This window comes from Haliaeetus albicilla, chromosome 7 (genome assembly GCF_947461875.1).
Source record: "Haliaeetus albicilla chromosome 7, bHalAlb1.1, whole genome shotgun sequence".
Taxonomy (NCBI): domain Eukaryota; kingdom Metazoa; phylum Chordata; class Aves; order Accipitriformes; family Accipitridae; genus Haliaeetus; species Haliaeetus albicilla.
In genome coordinates this window covers 36,248,842-36,266,570 of record NC_091489.1, presented here as the reverse complement: position 1 = coordinate 36,266,570, position 17,729 = coordinate 36,248,842, and the positions used below count along the sequence as shown (strand labels likewise).

Below are 17,729 nucleotides of genomic sequence, written 5' to 3'. Positions count from 1 at the left end.
TAGATTTGAACCACTCTTGAGGTAGAAGTTCTAATGCTCATTAGAAGGAGGGTATCCCTAATAAAATTTGCATAAATTGCAAGCTCTTCAGAGCAGTAATAATTCACAGGCATTTGGAAACGCACTACTAAGTGGCAGGCATTACTAGAAAAAAATATTTAACACTATTTCAGAAAATATCTCTACATTTAAAGATTTAACTTAAGGGTTCTATTTACAGGGCATGTTATTCTGCATGTTGAAAACTGAACTTGCATACCTTTCCCTGTTGCTCATTCACACAATACTTAGAATATCTGTAGACTTGCAATTCTTCTCTTTTAAAGAAAGTTCTCTTCTCAATCCTAACTCTGCAGATTTATCCGAACAATCAATATGGCCCAGCAGCTTTTAAAAAGTGCCAAAATGTCTTGAAATTAAAACAAACCATCAGTAGTTATATCTAGCTTAATTATAGAGATATCTGTTATTTGGGAACAGGTAGCACAGTGACAACAGTAAATAACATTCAGTATTCTTCCTGGTTTTACTTCTTGTGGGCTGAGAGCTAAGAAGAGGCTCTGCCAACATGCACCCAGTGAATCTGCTGATGTATGACTGCAGTTGGACATCCTCCTTTCCCTAAGACTGAATTACCCATCTCTTGATAATCAGTGTAAGCTAAGTTCCTGTACTAGCTCTTACAGTGTAATATGGTCCTCAAAACACACAATTCCCACAGCAATCCAAAGAGCGGGTGGATGCATGTAACTGAAGCCTAAATTTGTTCTAAGTAGACATTTGTTGTATTTTGGCAGGATTTGTTAGATTACCATAATAATCTAACTTGTATTATGACTCCAGTGATGGCCTGGAACAAAAAACCCAAAACAAACCCAAAAGACCAAGGCATCAGGGTACATCTACACTGCACAATGCCCTTTGTCCAGCTCCCTCAGAATGATGATCCACTCGGAGCAGCTTCCCCTAGCCATGCTGATTCTAAACCCTGAGCAGTATCTGCCTCCAGCACTATACTAAAAGACAGGCATGATGTACTGAAGCTGAGAACAGGATGGGAAGTATATGCATACCATTACCACACCGTACCATTCCAGGGTACAACACACCAACTATCTATCTTCTACACTGAGAATACATTTTCAGTTAAACAAAATACAAACATGCACACATTCTCACAGGGACATATTAAAAGGGACAAATAACTGATATTTGATGGTGTTGCCATGAAAAACCGAAATTAGGACTCAATAGTCAGGATGACTATTAAGTAGGTATTCTTTATTGCAGTGCTGGGCGCACAGGGGATCGATCGCTCCTCCTAATTTGTGCGCTGCGTCAAGTCAGTTACACAATTTATATGCAAGTTATATATATATATATTCACAAAATAATCAGCATGTTCATGACTTTTCCGAGAACTCATTAACATAAGTAACCACCCATCTCCACATGCACATCATAATCCTTGGATGGGTTTCAGGGACACCTGTGCAGTCTTGAGGCATCCCGTGTCTCTTTATCTCATAGTGGCTTTGCATTCCATTCTCGAAGATAAGTTCCATTAAAAGATTACCATGTGCTTACATACCTGTCTCAGAAGGAAATGTTTACATAGTTCATTGCTGCTGCTTGTTAAGAGTCTTGTCTGGTAGTTTTCCATCAGGCTCAGGCTTCAATGATAAAATTATTTTCAGCACTGTTTCTGCATGCTTAGTGTTTACTACGGTTCATACAAAGAGTGAAAAGGATTCTTCGCTTGACTACTGTAAGAGCTCCCTCTGCTGTTACACACAAAAACTACCACAAAACATGTGCCATTAACCTTCCATCTTTTTCATCAAGTGGCGAATTTTCAAACACTCCATCCTGTGAGGTGAGAATCAACACGATTTTCTGAGATAACTTTTCATGCTTATTTTCTGCACAAGCAACTGCTATCTTATTCCAGTCTTCCAAAGTACAGACGGTATCATTTATAATAATGTGTTCAAATGCATCCAAGAAAAAACCAACCGCATTTAAAGATCCTGCATTTGCCCTAATGAGCTTTGTACTATCCATAATAAGCATACTGCACAAATAATTCACGGTTTTTCCAGACGGATTATAAATCCTAAGACTGAGTTAAAAAAAAAGCTGATTGAAGACCCATAAGAAAAACAGTGTTTATTTTAATTTAAAAAGCTTAAAACCCCCTGATTGCACTCAAAATCACTTCTGAAACCCGTAAGAGCAATAGAATGACAGGGTAGTTGCAGGCACTGAAGTTAAGGGCAGTTTACTGGAGCAAGACACAATAAGTACAATAGATGCCAACAACCATCCCTGGATGCAGAAAACCTAATTTTCAGAAATATTGTCTTTAAATTTAAGCACTTTTCCTGGGCAAGTCCAGGCAGTTAAGTATTAGTTTTTCTGCACAGTAGTTTCAGAACCTGGCACTTGCTGCCCATGTGGTTTGTTGCAGCTGTCTGCCCTTGGCTTGAGTTCATGCTGCCTGAAGAGCTTCTGCCGCTGTGTCTGGCAGTGCAAAAAAGAGTCCCTCTGAAAACCTACAAACCTTAGAACAGTAGGACTTTGTTTATTTTTTTGTGTCCTAAGTAGTAAGTGCTGAAGTTGCAGGTTGCCCAAGCGCCTGACTATAGAGGCTCTGCTAGAAGCAAGCAAAGTGCCTGCAGAGCTCTTTCAGTGGCAGGGTTGCCCCAAGGGGTGCACAGACTGAACCTGTGCGTGAGTGCAAGCAGGATGGGCCCTCAAACCTGACACAGTGACCCTCATCCCTGAGAGCTCCAGAAGATGTGAGAATGCACAGTTCAGCTCCCCGTGAAGGAAAAGCTTTTATTCAGATCACATTACAAACTAGAAGCACTGAATCCAAAGTAATTTATAGGCTGAAGTAGGAGTTGAATTAAAATTTCAAGTTTAGAAGTTTGTTATTAAAATTTTGCTGCGCTTACTTTTCTTGCTCATTTCCTCCAATAGCTCAAAACCATGCTTTTTGTGATCAGCTGAGATAAAAGACAGGATTGTAGCCCCCATAGATGAAAACAGTGGTTTTATAATCCATTGTTGACTGAGACAGTGAATTAATGCAGTGCTAGGACAGTTTTCCAATAGAAAGAAATAATCTTCTGAAACATCAAATACCAAGTTTATTATGTATTTGCATATGGTTACCTCTCCCTTTCCTCACCATAAAAACCTACAATGATCTTGACCGATTTCGCTGAACACTGTGGAAAAGCTAGTGGTGACATTAAAATCTAACCTTTTACTTGAAAAAAATATATATAAAGAATTTTTTTTCCTGTAATTATTTTAGAAATCTCATGGAATGAGAAAATCAACAAACCCTAGAAGACATGATAACCTGAAAATCCTCCCTTAAAATTATCTGAAATATGACCAGGAAATAAAAGAAGAATGAAAAACTGTAGCTCAACTGAGCAACAACAGTCTAAGCAAGAATACATATAGAAGAAAAAAAGGACACCACCAGAAGGCGGCTAAGTAGAAAGGTACCTAAGAAAGAACACAGGGCACCCTTCTTTCCTTTAATCATTTGATTAATGAACTCACGATCCACCAGAGAGGGCCAAATCAACCTTGGTTTTGGAACTGTAGGCTATGAGAACCCCCCCAGTTTCCTACTGGGGTCCTTGCCAAAATGCTGTGGAGATTTTTTAGCAGGTATACAAAAAGTAATTCCTTACTTCATCAGAGCATGCATGTATTGACATTATGATAAAACACATAGGGACATTTAACAGAGCTCTTGACGTCTCAGTAAACACGACAGAAGTTCAGATATTTGTATTCACTTCAAATGATTTCTATACAAATGTGGTCAAAAACATCACTGTTAAACCTGAAATAAACATATTATAGAACAATCATGAAAGACAATACAAGTGCCTTATTATCTACCTGAAGAAAAATGCTCCAGTTGCTGAATATAATCCATTGCTCCAGAAATTTGGTGCTGTTCACATAGGCACAGAGCAACTTTTTTGTGTGCACCAAACTGACCATACGCGGCCTCAGCCAAAGCCAGGCATTTTGACTTGTCGCTTGGTTCCACTTTCCCATAGTCATAAATAATATCTCCTACTGCCTCAGAAAAGGTTAACTGGAAGAAGACAAGGTAATAAAAGAAACCAGCATTACTAGTGTGTTCCATAACTTTGTTGTGGTTTAACCCCAGCCGGCAACTAAGCAGCACACTGCCACTCGTTCACCCTTGGCGGGATGGGGGAGTGAATCGGAAGGGTAAAAGTAAGAAAACTTGTGGGTTGAGATAAGAAGAGTTTAATAATTGAAACAAAATATAATAATAATAAAAAAATGTAATGAAAAGGAAAATAAGAGAAAGAGAGAGAAATAAAACGCAAGAAAAACAAGTGATGCAAATGAAAAACAATTGCTCACCGCCAACCAACCAATGCCCAGCCTCTTCCCGAGCAGCAGTCCCCTGGCCAGCTTTCCCCTTACTTTATATACTGAGCATGACATCACATGGTATGGAATACTCCTTTGGCCAGTTTGGGTCAGCTGTCCTGGCTGTGTCCCCTCCCAGCTTTGTGCACCCCCGGCCTCCTCGCTGGCAGGACAGCATGAGAAGCTGAAAAGTCCTTGACTTAGTGTAAGCACTGCTCAGCAATGACTAAAACATCCATGTGTTATCAACATTGTTCTCATCCTAAATCCAAAACACAGCACTATACCAGCTACTAGGAAGAAAATTAACTCTATCCCAGCCAAAACCAGGACACTTTGGAATATTTCAAAACAAGCTACAACAAGTGGATTGTGTAGATGGGCGTATTTCTGCATGTGTAAGTATTAAACTATACCCCTTCCAGCTCTTCTGCCCCTCTTGCAGCCTTAATTCTCCATATTTGAGAAAGTAGCCTCTTCCTTCTTTTCTTTAATCTCCCAACTGCAGCAGAGAGGGCTCTAAGAGCACTGAAAGCAATAGGAAGCAATAGGACATTTCTTTCAGGGATTACTGTCATTACAGTCCCTGGCAGTTGGGAGGAACAACTGCAGCCTTACAGTGTTCCTGGACATGGGAGATTCAAGGCTGGTTTCAGGAATAAGGAAATGTTTGTGTTGTTCCCAAGCTATGACGGAGCAGAGCGGCCGTGGCTGGGCATTCCACAGCACAGCCTGTGGAAGCCAGTCTACTCAGTACCAGTGGTATTTGTAATTTTTGTTGTCAGTCTCACAATAAACTCAGAGGAACATGTCCAAAAAAAAGTGAGTTTTAGAAGCCTAGTCCGATTTCCTGGGATTATTAGAACAGAAAACGGCAATAACCATAGCTTGCTATCCAACTTCACATTTTCTCCAAAGTACAAAGATTCAAAGAAAGACTGGAGGAAATTTTGCCATATTAACAAAACCAAGATATTTTGTAGTATGACTCGTATGACTCTCAGAAGTAGCTCAGCTGGCTTTAACACTTTCCTAAGAAATTCTACGTAAGGACACAGGAATGGGAAATAGATAAAATTTTGCCACAATTACAGTGGCACAGTAGCATGGCAATTATCGTATAACATAGTGCAACAAAATAGTGTGGCAATTACAGGGATTTATACTGTCAAGTGTTATGTAACCTGTCTGCTACAGGTGTTGCTACCAGTTTTGCCTACAATCTAAGTTGTTTAGAGTTTATTTATTTATTTTTAGTATTTGCAAAAGACTGTTTTAAAACCAGTACAGAACTTAATCGGAGGTAAAGCTCCTATTTACCTATACAAACAAGGCATCATTATGTTTCAGTAACAGAGTATTTTTCAACAGGCTTCTCCAGCAAACAATTAAAAGCAATTTGCAGATCCCGCACTACTGCAAACATCTGTAATACTTGGAACTAGAAATTACAGCTGCTTTTTGCTCTTCCACCCTAGAGGAACTAAGCCGTTGTCTACTAACATTGCACTTAGTAACATTTCATGATTCCCAAGGTGGTCATAAAGCATAGCTTCAGAAACACTGTTTCACTGTGATGTTGTAACTAGCTAGGTCTTATTACTATAAGAACAATGATGATTTCAGCATGTCAAAATGGCAGACTGTAACAGGTTTTTTGCATTAGTAGGATAGCTTATGGGTTAGGACTGAAACAAAGAAGTGGTGTTTTGGTCCTGACACAAGGTAGTTTAGAATCTCAATTTAAAACTGCAATATGGGCTAGCGTTACAGAACGCTGTTGCTCTTCACCAGAGTCTTTCAGCAGAGAGGCACCCATTATAGTTAATTCAGTACCAGACTGTTCTAGTAGGATTTTCACCATTTCAAACAAATCTACACTGTATTAGGAAAACATATCTCTGACAGCTTAAATGTCTTCTCCAAATCAAAAATGCAGAAACAGATGCATTTCTAGAAATTCAAGTATGATTGTATCCTCTCCCTATAAATGGAGAAAACAGAGGTCAAGTGTAGGTACAGGGTTTACAGTTTAGGCACGTTTTTAGTGTAATTGTGTTTGAAAATGTGGATCTGGTACTGACATTGCCAATAAAATGAAAGAAATTCATATCATAGTAATTATCGTTTCTTAATCCACAGTAGGCTGTGAAAATCTTATATCCGTATAGTTTTTAAGTACAATGTAAGAGAAAAGAGTCTCAAACAAAACTGGAATCTACAATGCTGTAAGAAAGGCTGACAGCAACCAAAACAAAATGTGCCCTTCAGAAGGAGCTGTTGATACTGCTTTTTTGGTCTACCCTCGTATTGAATTTAGGATTCAACAAAAAAGAATCCATTAATGTATTTTTCATTGTGTTTAGTTTAAAAGGATTGACTTTGAAGAAAAGGCAAAGCCTCATGACTTGGGAAGTAATGGAGGATGGCATACCTCTCCGTGAATCTCAGTGCAGAACAACATACCTTTGCTGTTTAACCCAGTGTGTTAATAGATTTCATTGCTTTTCAGACAATGCACATTTGATTGCTTCCAGAGTTATGGCTGAATTTGGAAGGTGTCCAGCTGCAGTACTTGAGTTTATCAGAGTGTCAAAATACTTCAGCAAAGGGATATTTCTTCCTTTAAGGCAGCTAACAGCTATGAGGACGAAAACAAAAGTCATTGGCTGGGCACCCAGAAAAGTATCTTTCACTATTTAAGACTTCAGTTTTAGACTTTGTTTGTTGAGACCCACCAAATGCCTCTGACAAAATTTTTACTAAATCTTTTGAGTCATATCAGATCCTTTGTTAATTACTCCAAATGAAGATTGCTCAAAACTGAAGGCAGAGGGTTCATGATAGTATTTTACCATTGACAGGTAATGGGTAAATCTCAGGGTGGGGAGGGTAGTCTTTAAAACATATAGTTTTTCAAGTGAGAATATAGAAGATATAACATCGGCTACTAGGACTACAAATTTTTTAGTTTTGTCATACTGATCCTGAACATTAGTTTATCACAGTTCTTCTCTCAGTTATTGCCTTTAAAACTTGAACAAAAGGCAATAAGATATGCAGACAAAAAGAAACGCTGATCTTGTAGAGTTCAGCAATGCTCCTATGGCTCCTTCAAAGGAGGTACAAAATACTGCACTGCTTCAGTCTCTGACATCATCAATATCGCTGAATTTTGTGTTGCCAAATGCAAACAAAAACATTGAGAGGAAGACAAAATTAGAAAGACTATTTTGTATTTATCTGGGTATTTAAAATCATCAATAGTTTTTATGTACCTTAGATTTCAGAAACTAATTTTAATGAATCTAACTAGAATATTGCTTTATGACTCAAAAGACTAAGCTTGAGTAATTTACACTGTATTGGTTTTATGTGGCAAGGTTTTGGTAGCGGGGGGGGGTTACAGGGGTGGCTCCTGTAAGAAGCTGCTGGAAGCTTCCCCTGTGTTCGAGAGAGAGCGAGCCCATACCAGCCAGCTCTAAGACGGACCCGCCGCTGGCCAAGGCCGAGCCAATCAGTGATAGTGGTAACGCCTCTGTGATAACATTTTTAAGAAGGAAAAAAAGTTGGGACGGGGAGAAAATAGCCACCGGAGAGAGGAGTGAGAACACGTGAGAGAAACAAGCCTGCGGACACCAAGGTCAGTGAAGAAGGAGGGGGAGGAGATGCTCCAGGCGCCGGAGTGAAGATTCCCCTGCAGCCCATGGTGAAGACCCTGGTGAGGCAGGCTGTCCCCCTGCAGTCCATGGAGGTCCACGGTGGGGCAGATATCCACCTGCAGCCCGTGGAGGACCCCATGCCAGAGCAGGTGGGTTCCCGAAGGAGGCTGTGACCCCGTGGGAACCCTGCGCTGGAGCAGGTTCCTGGCAGGACCTGTGGATCTGTGGAGAGAGGAGCCCACGGAGCAGGGTTTCTGGCAGGACTTGTGACCCCGTGGGGGACCCACGCTGGAGCAGTGTGCTCCTGAAGGACTGCACACCGTGGAAAGGACCCATGCTGGAGCAGTTCGTGAAGAACTGCAGCCCGTGGGAATGGCCCATGTTGGAGAAAGTTCGTGGAGGACTGTCTCCCGTGGGTGGGACCCCACGCTGGAGCAGGGGAAGAGTGTGATGAGCCCTCACCCTGAGGAGGTGAAGCAGCAGAAAATAACATGTGATGACCGTAAACCCCATCCCTGTCCCCCTTGTGCCGCTGGGGGGGCTTGGTGGAGAAATCTGGGAGTGAAGTTGTGCCCGGGAAGAAGGGAGGGGTGGAGGGAAGGTGTTCTGAGATTTCGTTTTATTTCTCATTTACCTTACTCTGGCTGATTTGTAATAAATTGAGCTAATTTTCCCTAAGCTGAGTCTGTTTTGCCCGTGATGGTAATTAGTGAATGATCTCTCCTGTCCTTATCTCGACCCGCAAGTTTTTTGTTATATTTTTTCTCTCCCCTGTCCAGTTGAGGATGGGGGAGTGATAGAACGGCTTTGGTGGGCACCTGGCGTCCAGCCAGGGTCAACCCATCACATACACACATAACAGTAAGGACTGGACATTCAAACTAGCGGGTAGACCTTTGCTCTTGCCTATTGCACATAATTTCTCAGCAGAAAAAAAAACAGTTTCAGCACTGCGTTAGGAACAGCTTTATACTAGACCTTAAGATCACTGCTTAACCCAACACCTCACCAACAGTAAGAAAAGCAGCGGTTGTGAGTTAGCTATCTCCCTTTCTGCCTCTTAGGGCATGTCCTTAACATACAACAAAGGAGGAAAAAAAAAGCCTTACAGCTTTTCTTACCTTCAATTTGGAATATTAAACATAAGCTTCAAACCCACACAAACAATTCTTATTTGATAAATCCCAAATTCTTAAACACTGAAATGACTAGACTGACATCAACTAAAATCCTGTAAGAATGGACCCAGTTATCAAGTTCTTACACTTAAGATACTTCAGAGCTTCTTCCTTTCAAAGAATTCCCCTAGGAGAGTTTACTGCATAAGTTGCTGCAGCATCATACTGACCACTTGGAAGTAAGTCACTGAAACTAGGAAAGAGGAAGAAAAAAAAAGTACAGAACATGATATGTTATACAAACACTAAATACACAGATACATACATAAAATGCTTGGCTAATGGTATAGCAATCTAGTCAAGAAACCCAAACATTGAGAATCCACAGCTTCAAAATATACCTATTTAAACCTAGTACATCTTCATCACACCATTTTCCAGTATGAAGCAGCAGTTTTGTTTCCACATATCCAGTTACATCTCTTCTGCCTCCCTACCTAGTGCTTCTGACAGTGTTCATAATGAAAACTTTGAGAAACCTACGAGGGAGTTCAGTTATCTATGGGCAACTGGGAAGAGAACTATATTTTAATATGTCTTCTAAAAGACTGTGATTTGGGAAGGACTAATCTAATTAATCAATGGCCAGAAATAGGAAAGAGTTATTTCTGTGTAACAGTTACACAGCAGGCTATACGAGATGAATTGATGAACTAATTCCTATTTTTAATATCAAGGGATTGTATTAGCAGTGAGATCCAGGCACCTAGAAGTAGACAGTTGCATTACTGGGATTTTCAAAGGCATCTAATGTCCAATTTCCTCTAGGCATCTGGACACTTGAAAAACCCTCAAGTTGCACATTTTCATCTGTACACACAGAAATATATTTAAGATTAGCTTGTCAGTTTTCACCACACAGGAAACAGCTGGTCTCTTCAATTTCAGTCCCTTTAGAAAAAGGGCCAAAGAAGAACCTCTGAAAATGGATAAACAATTGACTTAACCTGCATGGCTGCAACACCAGCACTTTTTACAAACACCAAAAGGGTCACAAAAAGAATGTGTCCTGGAAGGACTGCATTCAATATGATGTATTAACTATGATATTGCAAACTGCTGATGCAGAGCACAATAACCATATTCTTTTTATTTTTCAAAATATTGAAGTGAATCTTCAGCCATTTTACTAGGGACATCAAGAGCCAAAATATAAAACATGGCAATGTAGAATGACCACATCACTATCTCAACAAGCGAATCAGAGTTGAAATTGTTAAAGCATTTAAAAAATGAAAAAACAACAAAACAAATAACCACAAACTTTACCAACTGATACATTTATGTGAAAACATATTTTTTTAAAACTGAGAATTATTTTTTTTTCCCCCAAAGAACTGAAACAATCTCCTTAAGCAGATGATTGCTTAGGAAACACCTTTTACAGCATCAGTTAAACTCAGTTTTCCTGCCAGTGCCCTCAAAAGTTACCAGACAGGAATAAAAGATATCATCTTAAAGACCAAACTTAGTCCACTATTGCTGATTGTCTAGTCTCATACTCTCATTCTCAATTGTTCTGACATTTCATTTTTAATGACTTTACCTCTTTCATCTGTTTTCTTTTTCATGATCTGAGAGAGGAGATCTTGCAGGGTGACAATCTTGTCCGATTTTGCCCAGGCAGAAATAGCATTTGCAACTAACAAAACTCGAGCATGTCTGTGGATAGTTAGAGGGAAAGATGTACGTGATCAGCACAGTTATCCAAATCAAGAAATCTTCATCATAGTATCAACAGTATCTACGTTAATAATTGATCAATGTAGGGAACCTCAATCCGTAAGACAAAAAAGAAAGTCTATGTGACATAAGGAACACATCTAAATTAAAAATATTTGCAGATATAAACTTGAACCTGAGCTTCAGCTTTTCTCTTTGCTTCAGCTGTATCTCATAAGGCCAGTAAGTGCAGGAGTTCTTGTTCTAACTTAGTCTTTTTTTGCAGAGGGATATACTGTTTTCCCCTTTCTTTTTTCAATTCCAGCATCCGTCTGTCTAACTGAGACGTTTAGAAAGAGAATCCAAGCTGAGTGATCCTTCTACAATCAGGCTCGTGGGAGAAGAAAATGCCTTTCATGAGCTCCCAACTGTGGGCAGTAAAGCCGGCTGGTAACAGTAATGGAGGCTGTGCCCCCCTCAGGGGCAGCTTCCCACAAAAGCAAAGACCCTCTGAATACATTATTCTTCAAGACTACACCTCCCTATTTCTACTGGGTCACTGCTGTTCTGCATTCCAGCAAAGGGATCTGCATTTTGCTGATACATTGCACTACTCTGGGTGGCTTAGTTTTTGGGGTTGGTTGTTTGTTTTAGTTTTGGTTTTATATATTTATTTTTAAAAAAATATTTAATGTAGAATAAACTCTCAAACCAGCAGGATATCAGATTTACCTGGGATGGGCTTAAGAGGATGTGCTGTTTTCTCTGGGCTGCCAAAGGTTTCAGAGGGTACCTTTCTCACATTATGAATTTCCGATATTACATTTTTAATTTTTGCAGAATTCTTCTGAATAGCTTTTATTCTGGAGGGAAAAAAACCCCACAAACAACAACAACAAAAGTAAAACAGAAGCTGTTACCTTGTTCTTTTTACCCATCAGGTTGCAAGGATATCAGTACCAAAAGTTGTTCAACTATGCTCGCTGCCATACTGTTCTGCTTTTCTCAGTAAAGCCTGTCCCCCCAGTTTGCCATATTATTCTACTTCAGACTGCATATGGCAAGATAACTGGCTCTCTTGGGAATCCTACTACGCACTGCAGCTACATAACAATACTCCCTCAATACAAGACAGTAAATGAGAAAAAGTGAGCAATTCACTCACTTTTCTGTATTTCTCAACCTCAGACCGTGCATTTTAGCAATGCAATAGCCTCACTTTGAGGCTATACTGTTTTTACAGGTGGAGAGAATCTGTGCGTTTTTTTAACTTCCAAGCCTGATCTTCCAGTTTTTCTGCAAGCAAAGCCTTTGCTGATTACACCTCAAGTTTGACTGCACAAGAATCAGCACCAGGATGCTAAGAGCAGAAATCTAACACCACATTAGCAAGGTTTTACACAATCATTGGCAGCTTCCATATAAAAATAAAACAAGAATTGAAACATTTAAAAAATATAAATGGGAGAAGCCAGCTATGACTAAATTATTCATGTCCTAATTAAAACAACATATTTTGCTCTAAACATTATTAGAGATAACTTACTGTTTTCAAGCTCCCTTGCTCTTTTCCTACAGTACAATAGAGTTGTGGACTCAGATTCCAGAGCTTTAATCTCCCATGAAGAAAAAATGCACTCCTTTGGCCATTCTTGATTCTGGCAATAAATGCCTCATATTCCTGTTTGACTTAAGTCAGGATATTCTTGTATGCAGTAACGTACTCTACTATCCGTGAATGTATTTTTGGATGCAATATTTATATGGAGAGAATTAACAGAAAAGCAACTTTCTGGAATTTTCTGATAAGCATGATATGTTTAAAATAAAATGAATAGACAAAATAATACTCCTTAGAGGAAGCTCCATAGCGCTGCTCTAATATAATAAAAAACAGCCCTAAAAGCAAGTAACATTTTTCAAGATGATGAAAATACAGAAAAGTTTTACATTGTGAAATACAGCCTCTAAGCTTACCTCATATTTGTTAATCGCAAATGTTATTAAAGACTAAGGCAATCAGCACTTATTTGGACAGCTGCAGCAACCATTTCCATGCAATAAAAGGTATTTTCTCTAGACAGGCACTACATGTCCCATCCTGGCCTGTATCAGAAATAGTGTGGCCAGCAGGAGCAGGGAAGTGATCGTCCCCCTATACTCAGCACTGGTGAGGCCGCACCTCTAGTCCTGTGTTCAGTTTTGGGCCCCTCACTACAGGAAAGACATTGAGGTGCTGGAGCATGTCCAGAGAAGGGCAACCAAGCTGTTGAGGGGCCTGGAGCACAAGTCTTATGAGGAGCAGCTGAGGGAACTGGGGTTGTTTAGTCTGGTGAAAAGGAGGCTGAGGGGAGACCTTATCGCTCTCTACAACTACCTGAAAGTAGGTGGTAGTGAGGTGGGTACTGGTCTCTTCTATCAAGTAACTAGTGATAGGATGAGAGGAAATGGCCTCAAGTTGCAGCAGGGGAGGCTTAGATGAGATGTTGGGAAAAATTTCTTTACTGAAAGGGTTGTCAGACATTGGAACAGGCTGCCCAGGGAAGTGGTGGAGTCACCAGGCCTGGAAGTATTCAAAAAGCGTGTAGACAAGGCACTTCAGGACATGATTTAGTGGGCATGGTTGATGGTTGGACTCAATGATCTTGAAGGTCTTTTCCAACCTAAACGATTCTATGATTCTATGTCCTTAGCACTTACAGGTGTGGAAAACCAAAGGAGCAGGGGCTGTGCATTTTCATGTCTTAAAACACCAGTCCGACTCAAGATTTAAAAGCAGACCCAGTAACCCTTATTCCTATCCATCTGGAAAACTAAGAATCTTTACTTATTCTTGGCACCTCCCATCTCAGTCAGCATCTGAAAAAGGCAGACACAATCAGGCAGGCAGGAGTCCTTCAGTAACTTCAGCAATAACCTTTCAGCTGAACTGAAGAGCCATTAATGCTGATACAGGGCTTATGGGATATACATCATAGGTCTTTTTAGTTATGTAGATTTTTTTCCTGTTTTAGGACAGCTTTATAATGCTTTATCATTTCAAAACTGCCATAAAGTTAAGAAAAGTGGTTATCAAGCATGAACCCTACTGTAACTTCTGGTAGTATGAATTCATCCTCGTGGCTTCTATTTGACTGCACCGTACACAGGAGCATAAAACACAGCTGAAAATATACCAGTCCTTGATTTCTGTAACAACACCAACAGGTCACAATCAGTCTGCTTATACCCTTTTCCTCCAGAAGACAAAGCAGCAGCAAACCACTTTTTACTTATTAGTTACTGTTCCTTGCTCATTTACCTGAAAAGTGTTTGTTACCTTGCCAAATGCATTACTGTATATAATGAAACACACTCCTCAAATGGTCCTTGCTCAGTGCAACCCACCTTCTCAGTTTCTGTCAATAAATATGTTCGTACACTGCAGAAATCTCCTGTCCTTCTCAAAAAAGAGTGGGAGAGAAGACAGAATGTTCCTCTGCTCCCACACGATGGTTTGGCATAGAAATGTAGCACCTTTCTCACACAAAGCCTAAACCTCTTTCCTCCTTTTTTCAACAACCGCCTCAGATCAAAACCTAGAAGAAGAGTTGAAATTGTTAAAATAGCATCAGGTGATACTCGTGTACTCAAGCAAGTTTTCATTCTGCTCTAACACTTCACATATTCAATTCATAAGCATAAAACCACCTAACAAGTAATTTCCAAGTTAACATGATTCTCAGTGCTCCTCTATTCCTAACTTACCTATGGCTTTTCTAACTAAAAATATTTGCCCTACAAACCCAGATAAATTTGGCATTGGTCTTAGGGAACCTGCAGGTGGCATGGTGGCCTTAAGACGCTTTTAAACTGCCTCCACAGGGCCGGACCAAGGCGAGGACACCGATTTCTGGGATTTCACCCTGCAGTGCAGACGTGGGGAGACACCGCTACCTGAAAAAACCGCAATCCCAACACCAACGGCCACCGCCAAACGCAGCTATAGTGTGCATAACGCTTCCCTACAAAGACAGCGCCCGCGCACCCCGTTACCCGCCCTCAGGCGGGCTGAGGAACCCCCTCCCTGGCAGTCCCGCCGCCTCCTCTCCTCAGCCCCCCCACCGACCGTTGGCAGCTGCCGCTGCGCGAGCCGAGCCGCGGTGCACTGTGGGAGCCGTAATTCCCCCTCCCCCCACGCCCCCTCCCGACTACCACTCCCATGGCACCCCTCGGCCGGGACTACGGCTCCCGGCATGCCCCAGCGCTGCTGGCAACGGCGGGGCGCGCCGGGAGCCGTAGTCCCGCCGCGCCGCCCGCCCCTCCTCCGGCGCGGGTGGAAACCCCGTGCGGGCCGGCACAGCGCTCTTTCGGGGAGCCGCCATTCCGCGAGCAGGTCGCGGGTGAGTCTTCGCTCCGCGGCCGCACGCGTGGCCGCGTCGTCGTCCCTTCCCCGCCTCTCCCCCGCAGGTGCAGGCCTCGCCATGCAGATCTTCGTGAAGACCCTCACGGGGAAAACCATCACTCTCGAGGTGAGCCGCCGCCGCGGCCTCCTCATCGCGCTGCCCCGGCGGGCGAGGGGAGGCGGGAGCGGTGCGTGGGGAGGGTTTCGCTTTGCCCTGCGGAGGCGCGGCCCCCCGCCCCGGCCCGGGGCGGCGGAGGTCGGGCAGACCTCGCCGCATCTCGGCCCCGTGCGGCGGCGGGGCCGGGCCCGCCCTCCTCGGCTTCCCGTGCCGCCCCGTGTGCTGCAGCGCGGCCGCCGCCGGCCCGGCCGGTGCCTTCTGGGCCACGGAAATGTCGGGATGGGCGGAGAAACGCCGGCCCGGCCGCTGCCCGGGGCCTTCGCGCGCCCCGCTTGCCGGGCCTGCCCGGAGCTGGCTGCCCCGTGCGGGGCCGAGCCGGCCGAACGTTCAGGCCGTGACTCTGAAGCTCCTCATGGTTCGTCTGCTTGCCTGGGCTAGTTAAAAGGCAAAGCGCATTTTCACGCCCCTGTTCTGTTTTGTAACAGGTTGAGCCTTCTGATACTATAGAAAATGTAAAAACTAAGATCCAGGATAAGGAGGGTAAGTTCCAGATGCACTTCTTATTCCCTTCTCTGTTGGACTGATATGTATCCTACGCAGATGTGATTGGCTGCAGCAGCTTGTTATTTTATTACAGAATGTCATTTAATCTTGATTTATGTCACCATTAGGCATTCCTCCAGATCAGCAGCGACTGATTTTTGCTGGTAAGCAGCTAGAAGATGGACGCACGCTGTCTGACTACAATATTCAAAAAGTGAGTAGGAAAGGCTGAGCAGTGGTGTAGTACCAACTAGCTGGGGCTGTCTGAGCAGATTGACCTTTGCTGCTGGGCCTAAGAAATGCTTCAAATGGATTCAACCAAATCAGTTGATTTAGGGTTGGGTAGCACTTCTGACTGGGGATGTACTAGGACTGGAACCCACAGTTGCTGCAGCCCAGTCTATAGTGTCAGGTCAGAAGAAAACATTTCTCACAGCTTCTGCTTCCAATGCTTCCCTTCTGTCAGCCCTGGCCCTCGGCCCACTGTGGTGAGCTGATTTCAGGGGCTAATGTGAAAAATCTTGCTCCTGTCTGCCAGATTAACTAGAAAGGAGGAGCAACAAATAGCTGTCATGAAACTATTCTGCAACTGCAGTTAGAACTGAGGAATATAGGCACAACAGATTTTACAGTAACTGAACCTTCTGGGGTTTGGGATGCAGCAGCCTACTGTTCTCTGGAGCGAATAATCCTTCTAGAGCTTTCCTAATTGCCTGCTGCTCAACATCTACTTTCTGTAGATAAAAGAAGAAGCCTGATTCAATACTACTTTTGTCTTGAGAAAGCATTTTGAGTCTATTTATTTCATGTGTTTTACAAATAGGAATCAACGCTTCACCTTGTGCTGAGACTTCGTGGCGGTGCCAAGAAAAGAAAGAAGAAGTCTTACACTACTCCCAAGAAGAACAAGCATAAGAGAAAGAAGGTTAAGCTTGCAGTGCTTAAGTACTACAAGGTATGTATGTAGAACAAACTCTAGGGAAGACTTGACAAAAAGCATTGCTGTCATCAGGAAGGGACTGGTTACAGGATATGCAGCCTGTAATAAGCCTGCATGTAGCCTGGTGCATTTAAAGTCCTTCTATCTGCAAATATCCCACCTGTTAAATAGATGAGAGACTGAGTGTTGCAGTTGGGCACTTCTGGACTTTGCTTCAAGAAGTTTGATGTAGTAACTATCACAAAAACTACTTTGTCAAAGAAAAACACTCAAAAATATCATTGGTGCTAAAAGGTGCTGAGTATATATGAGTTGTTGCGTCTTTGCCCTTCCCAGGTGGATGAGAACGGCAAGATCAGCCGTCTGCGCCGGGAGTGCCCCTCTGAGGAATGTGGAGCTGGAGTCTTCATGGCTAGTCACTTTGACAGACACTATTGTGGCAAGTGCTGTCTGACATACTGCTTCAATAAACCAGAAGACAAGTAAATGTACCAGACAATAAAAATCTGAAGTTCTGTACGGTTTAAGGATTTATTTCTGCTTCCTGTGGCACTGTATGTCCTCTCTGGTGATACGTGAGAAAAACCTGTGAAACTTTGGATGCCGACTGCCAACTACGATGAAATACTTTGACTCTAGAACCGAGCTTAGAGTGGCTTTGGTTAGTTAAGCCTCCTTCAAAGGAGATAATGGGCAGCAATGGCAGAGGAAAAAAAAAAACCCCAACATACTAGCTAACCTTAGAAGTGGTCTCTTTAAACATGAGAGGAGTAGACAGTACAGTAGTTCTAATCTGGAAAAA

At 42.3% G+C, this 17,729-nt stretch overlaps 2 protein-coding genes across 2 annotated transcripts; one reads left to right on the top strand and one right to left on the bottom strand.

The window, feature by feature from the left end:
* Positions 1-1,875: 1,875 nt before the first annotated feature.
* CLHC1 (clathrin heavy chain linker domain containing 1) lies at positions 1,876-15,306 on the bottom strand. Its single transcript, XM_069786122.1, is given in 11 exon segments — positions 1,876-3,186; positions 3,926-4,132; positions 6,903-7,081; positions 9,397-9,473; positions 10,141-10,199; positions 10,783-10,955; positions 11,284-11,353; positions 12,343-12,356; positions 12,489-12,554; positions 12,557-12,696; positions 15,137-15,306. Coding segments are annotated over 11 exon segments (1,416 nt in total). The 3' UTR covers positions 1,876-2,925.
* Positions 15,267-17,446, top strand: RPS27A (ribosomal protein S27a). The gene is made up of 5 exons (XM_069787696.1): positions 15,267-15,453; positions 15,930-15,984; positions 16,116-16,201; positions 16,811-16,942; positions 17,264-17,446. Exons 1-5 carry the CDS (start codon positions 15,406-15,408, stop codon positions 17,411-17,413), a joined length of 471 nt encoding a protein of 156 aa, XP_069643797.1. The 5' UTR covers positions 15,267-15,405; the 3' UTR covers positions 17,414-17,446.
* Positions 17,447-17,729: the final 283 nt, after the last annotated feature.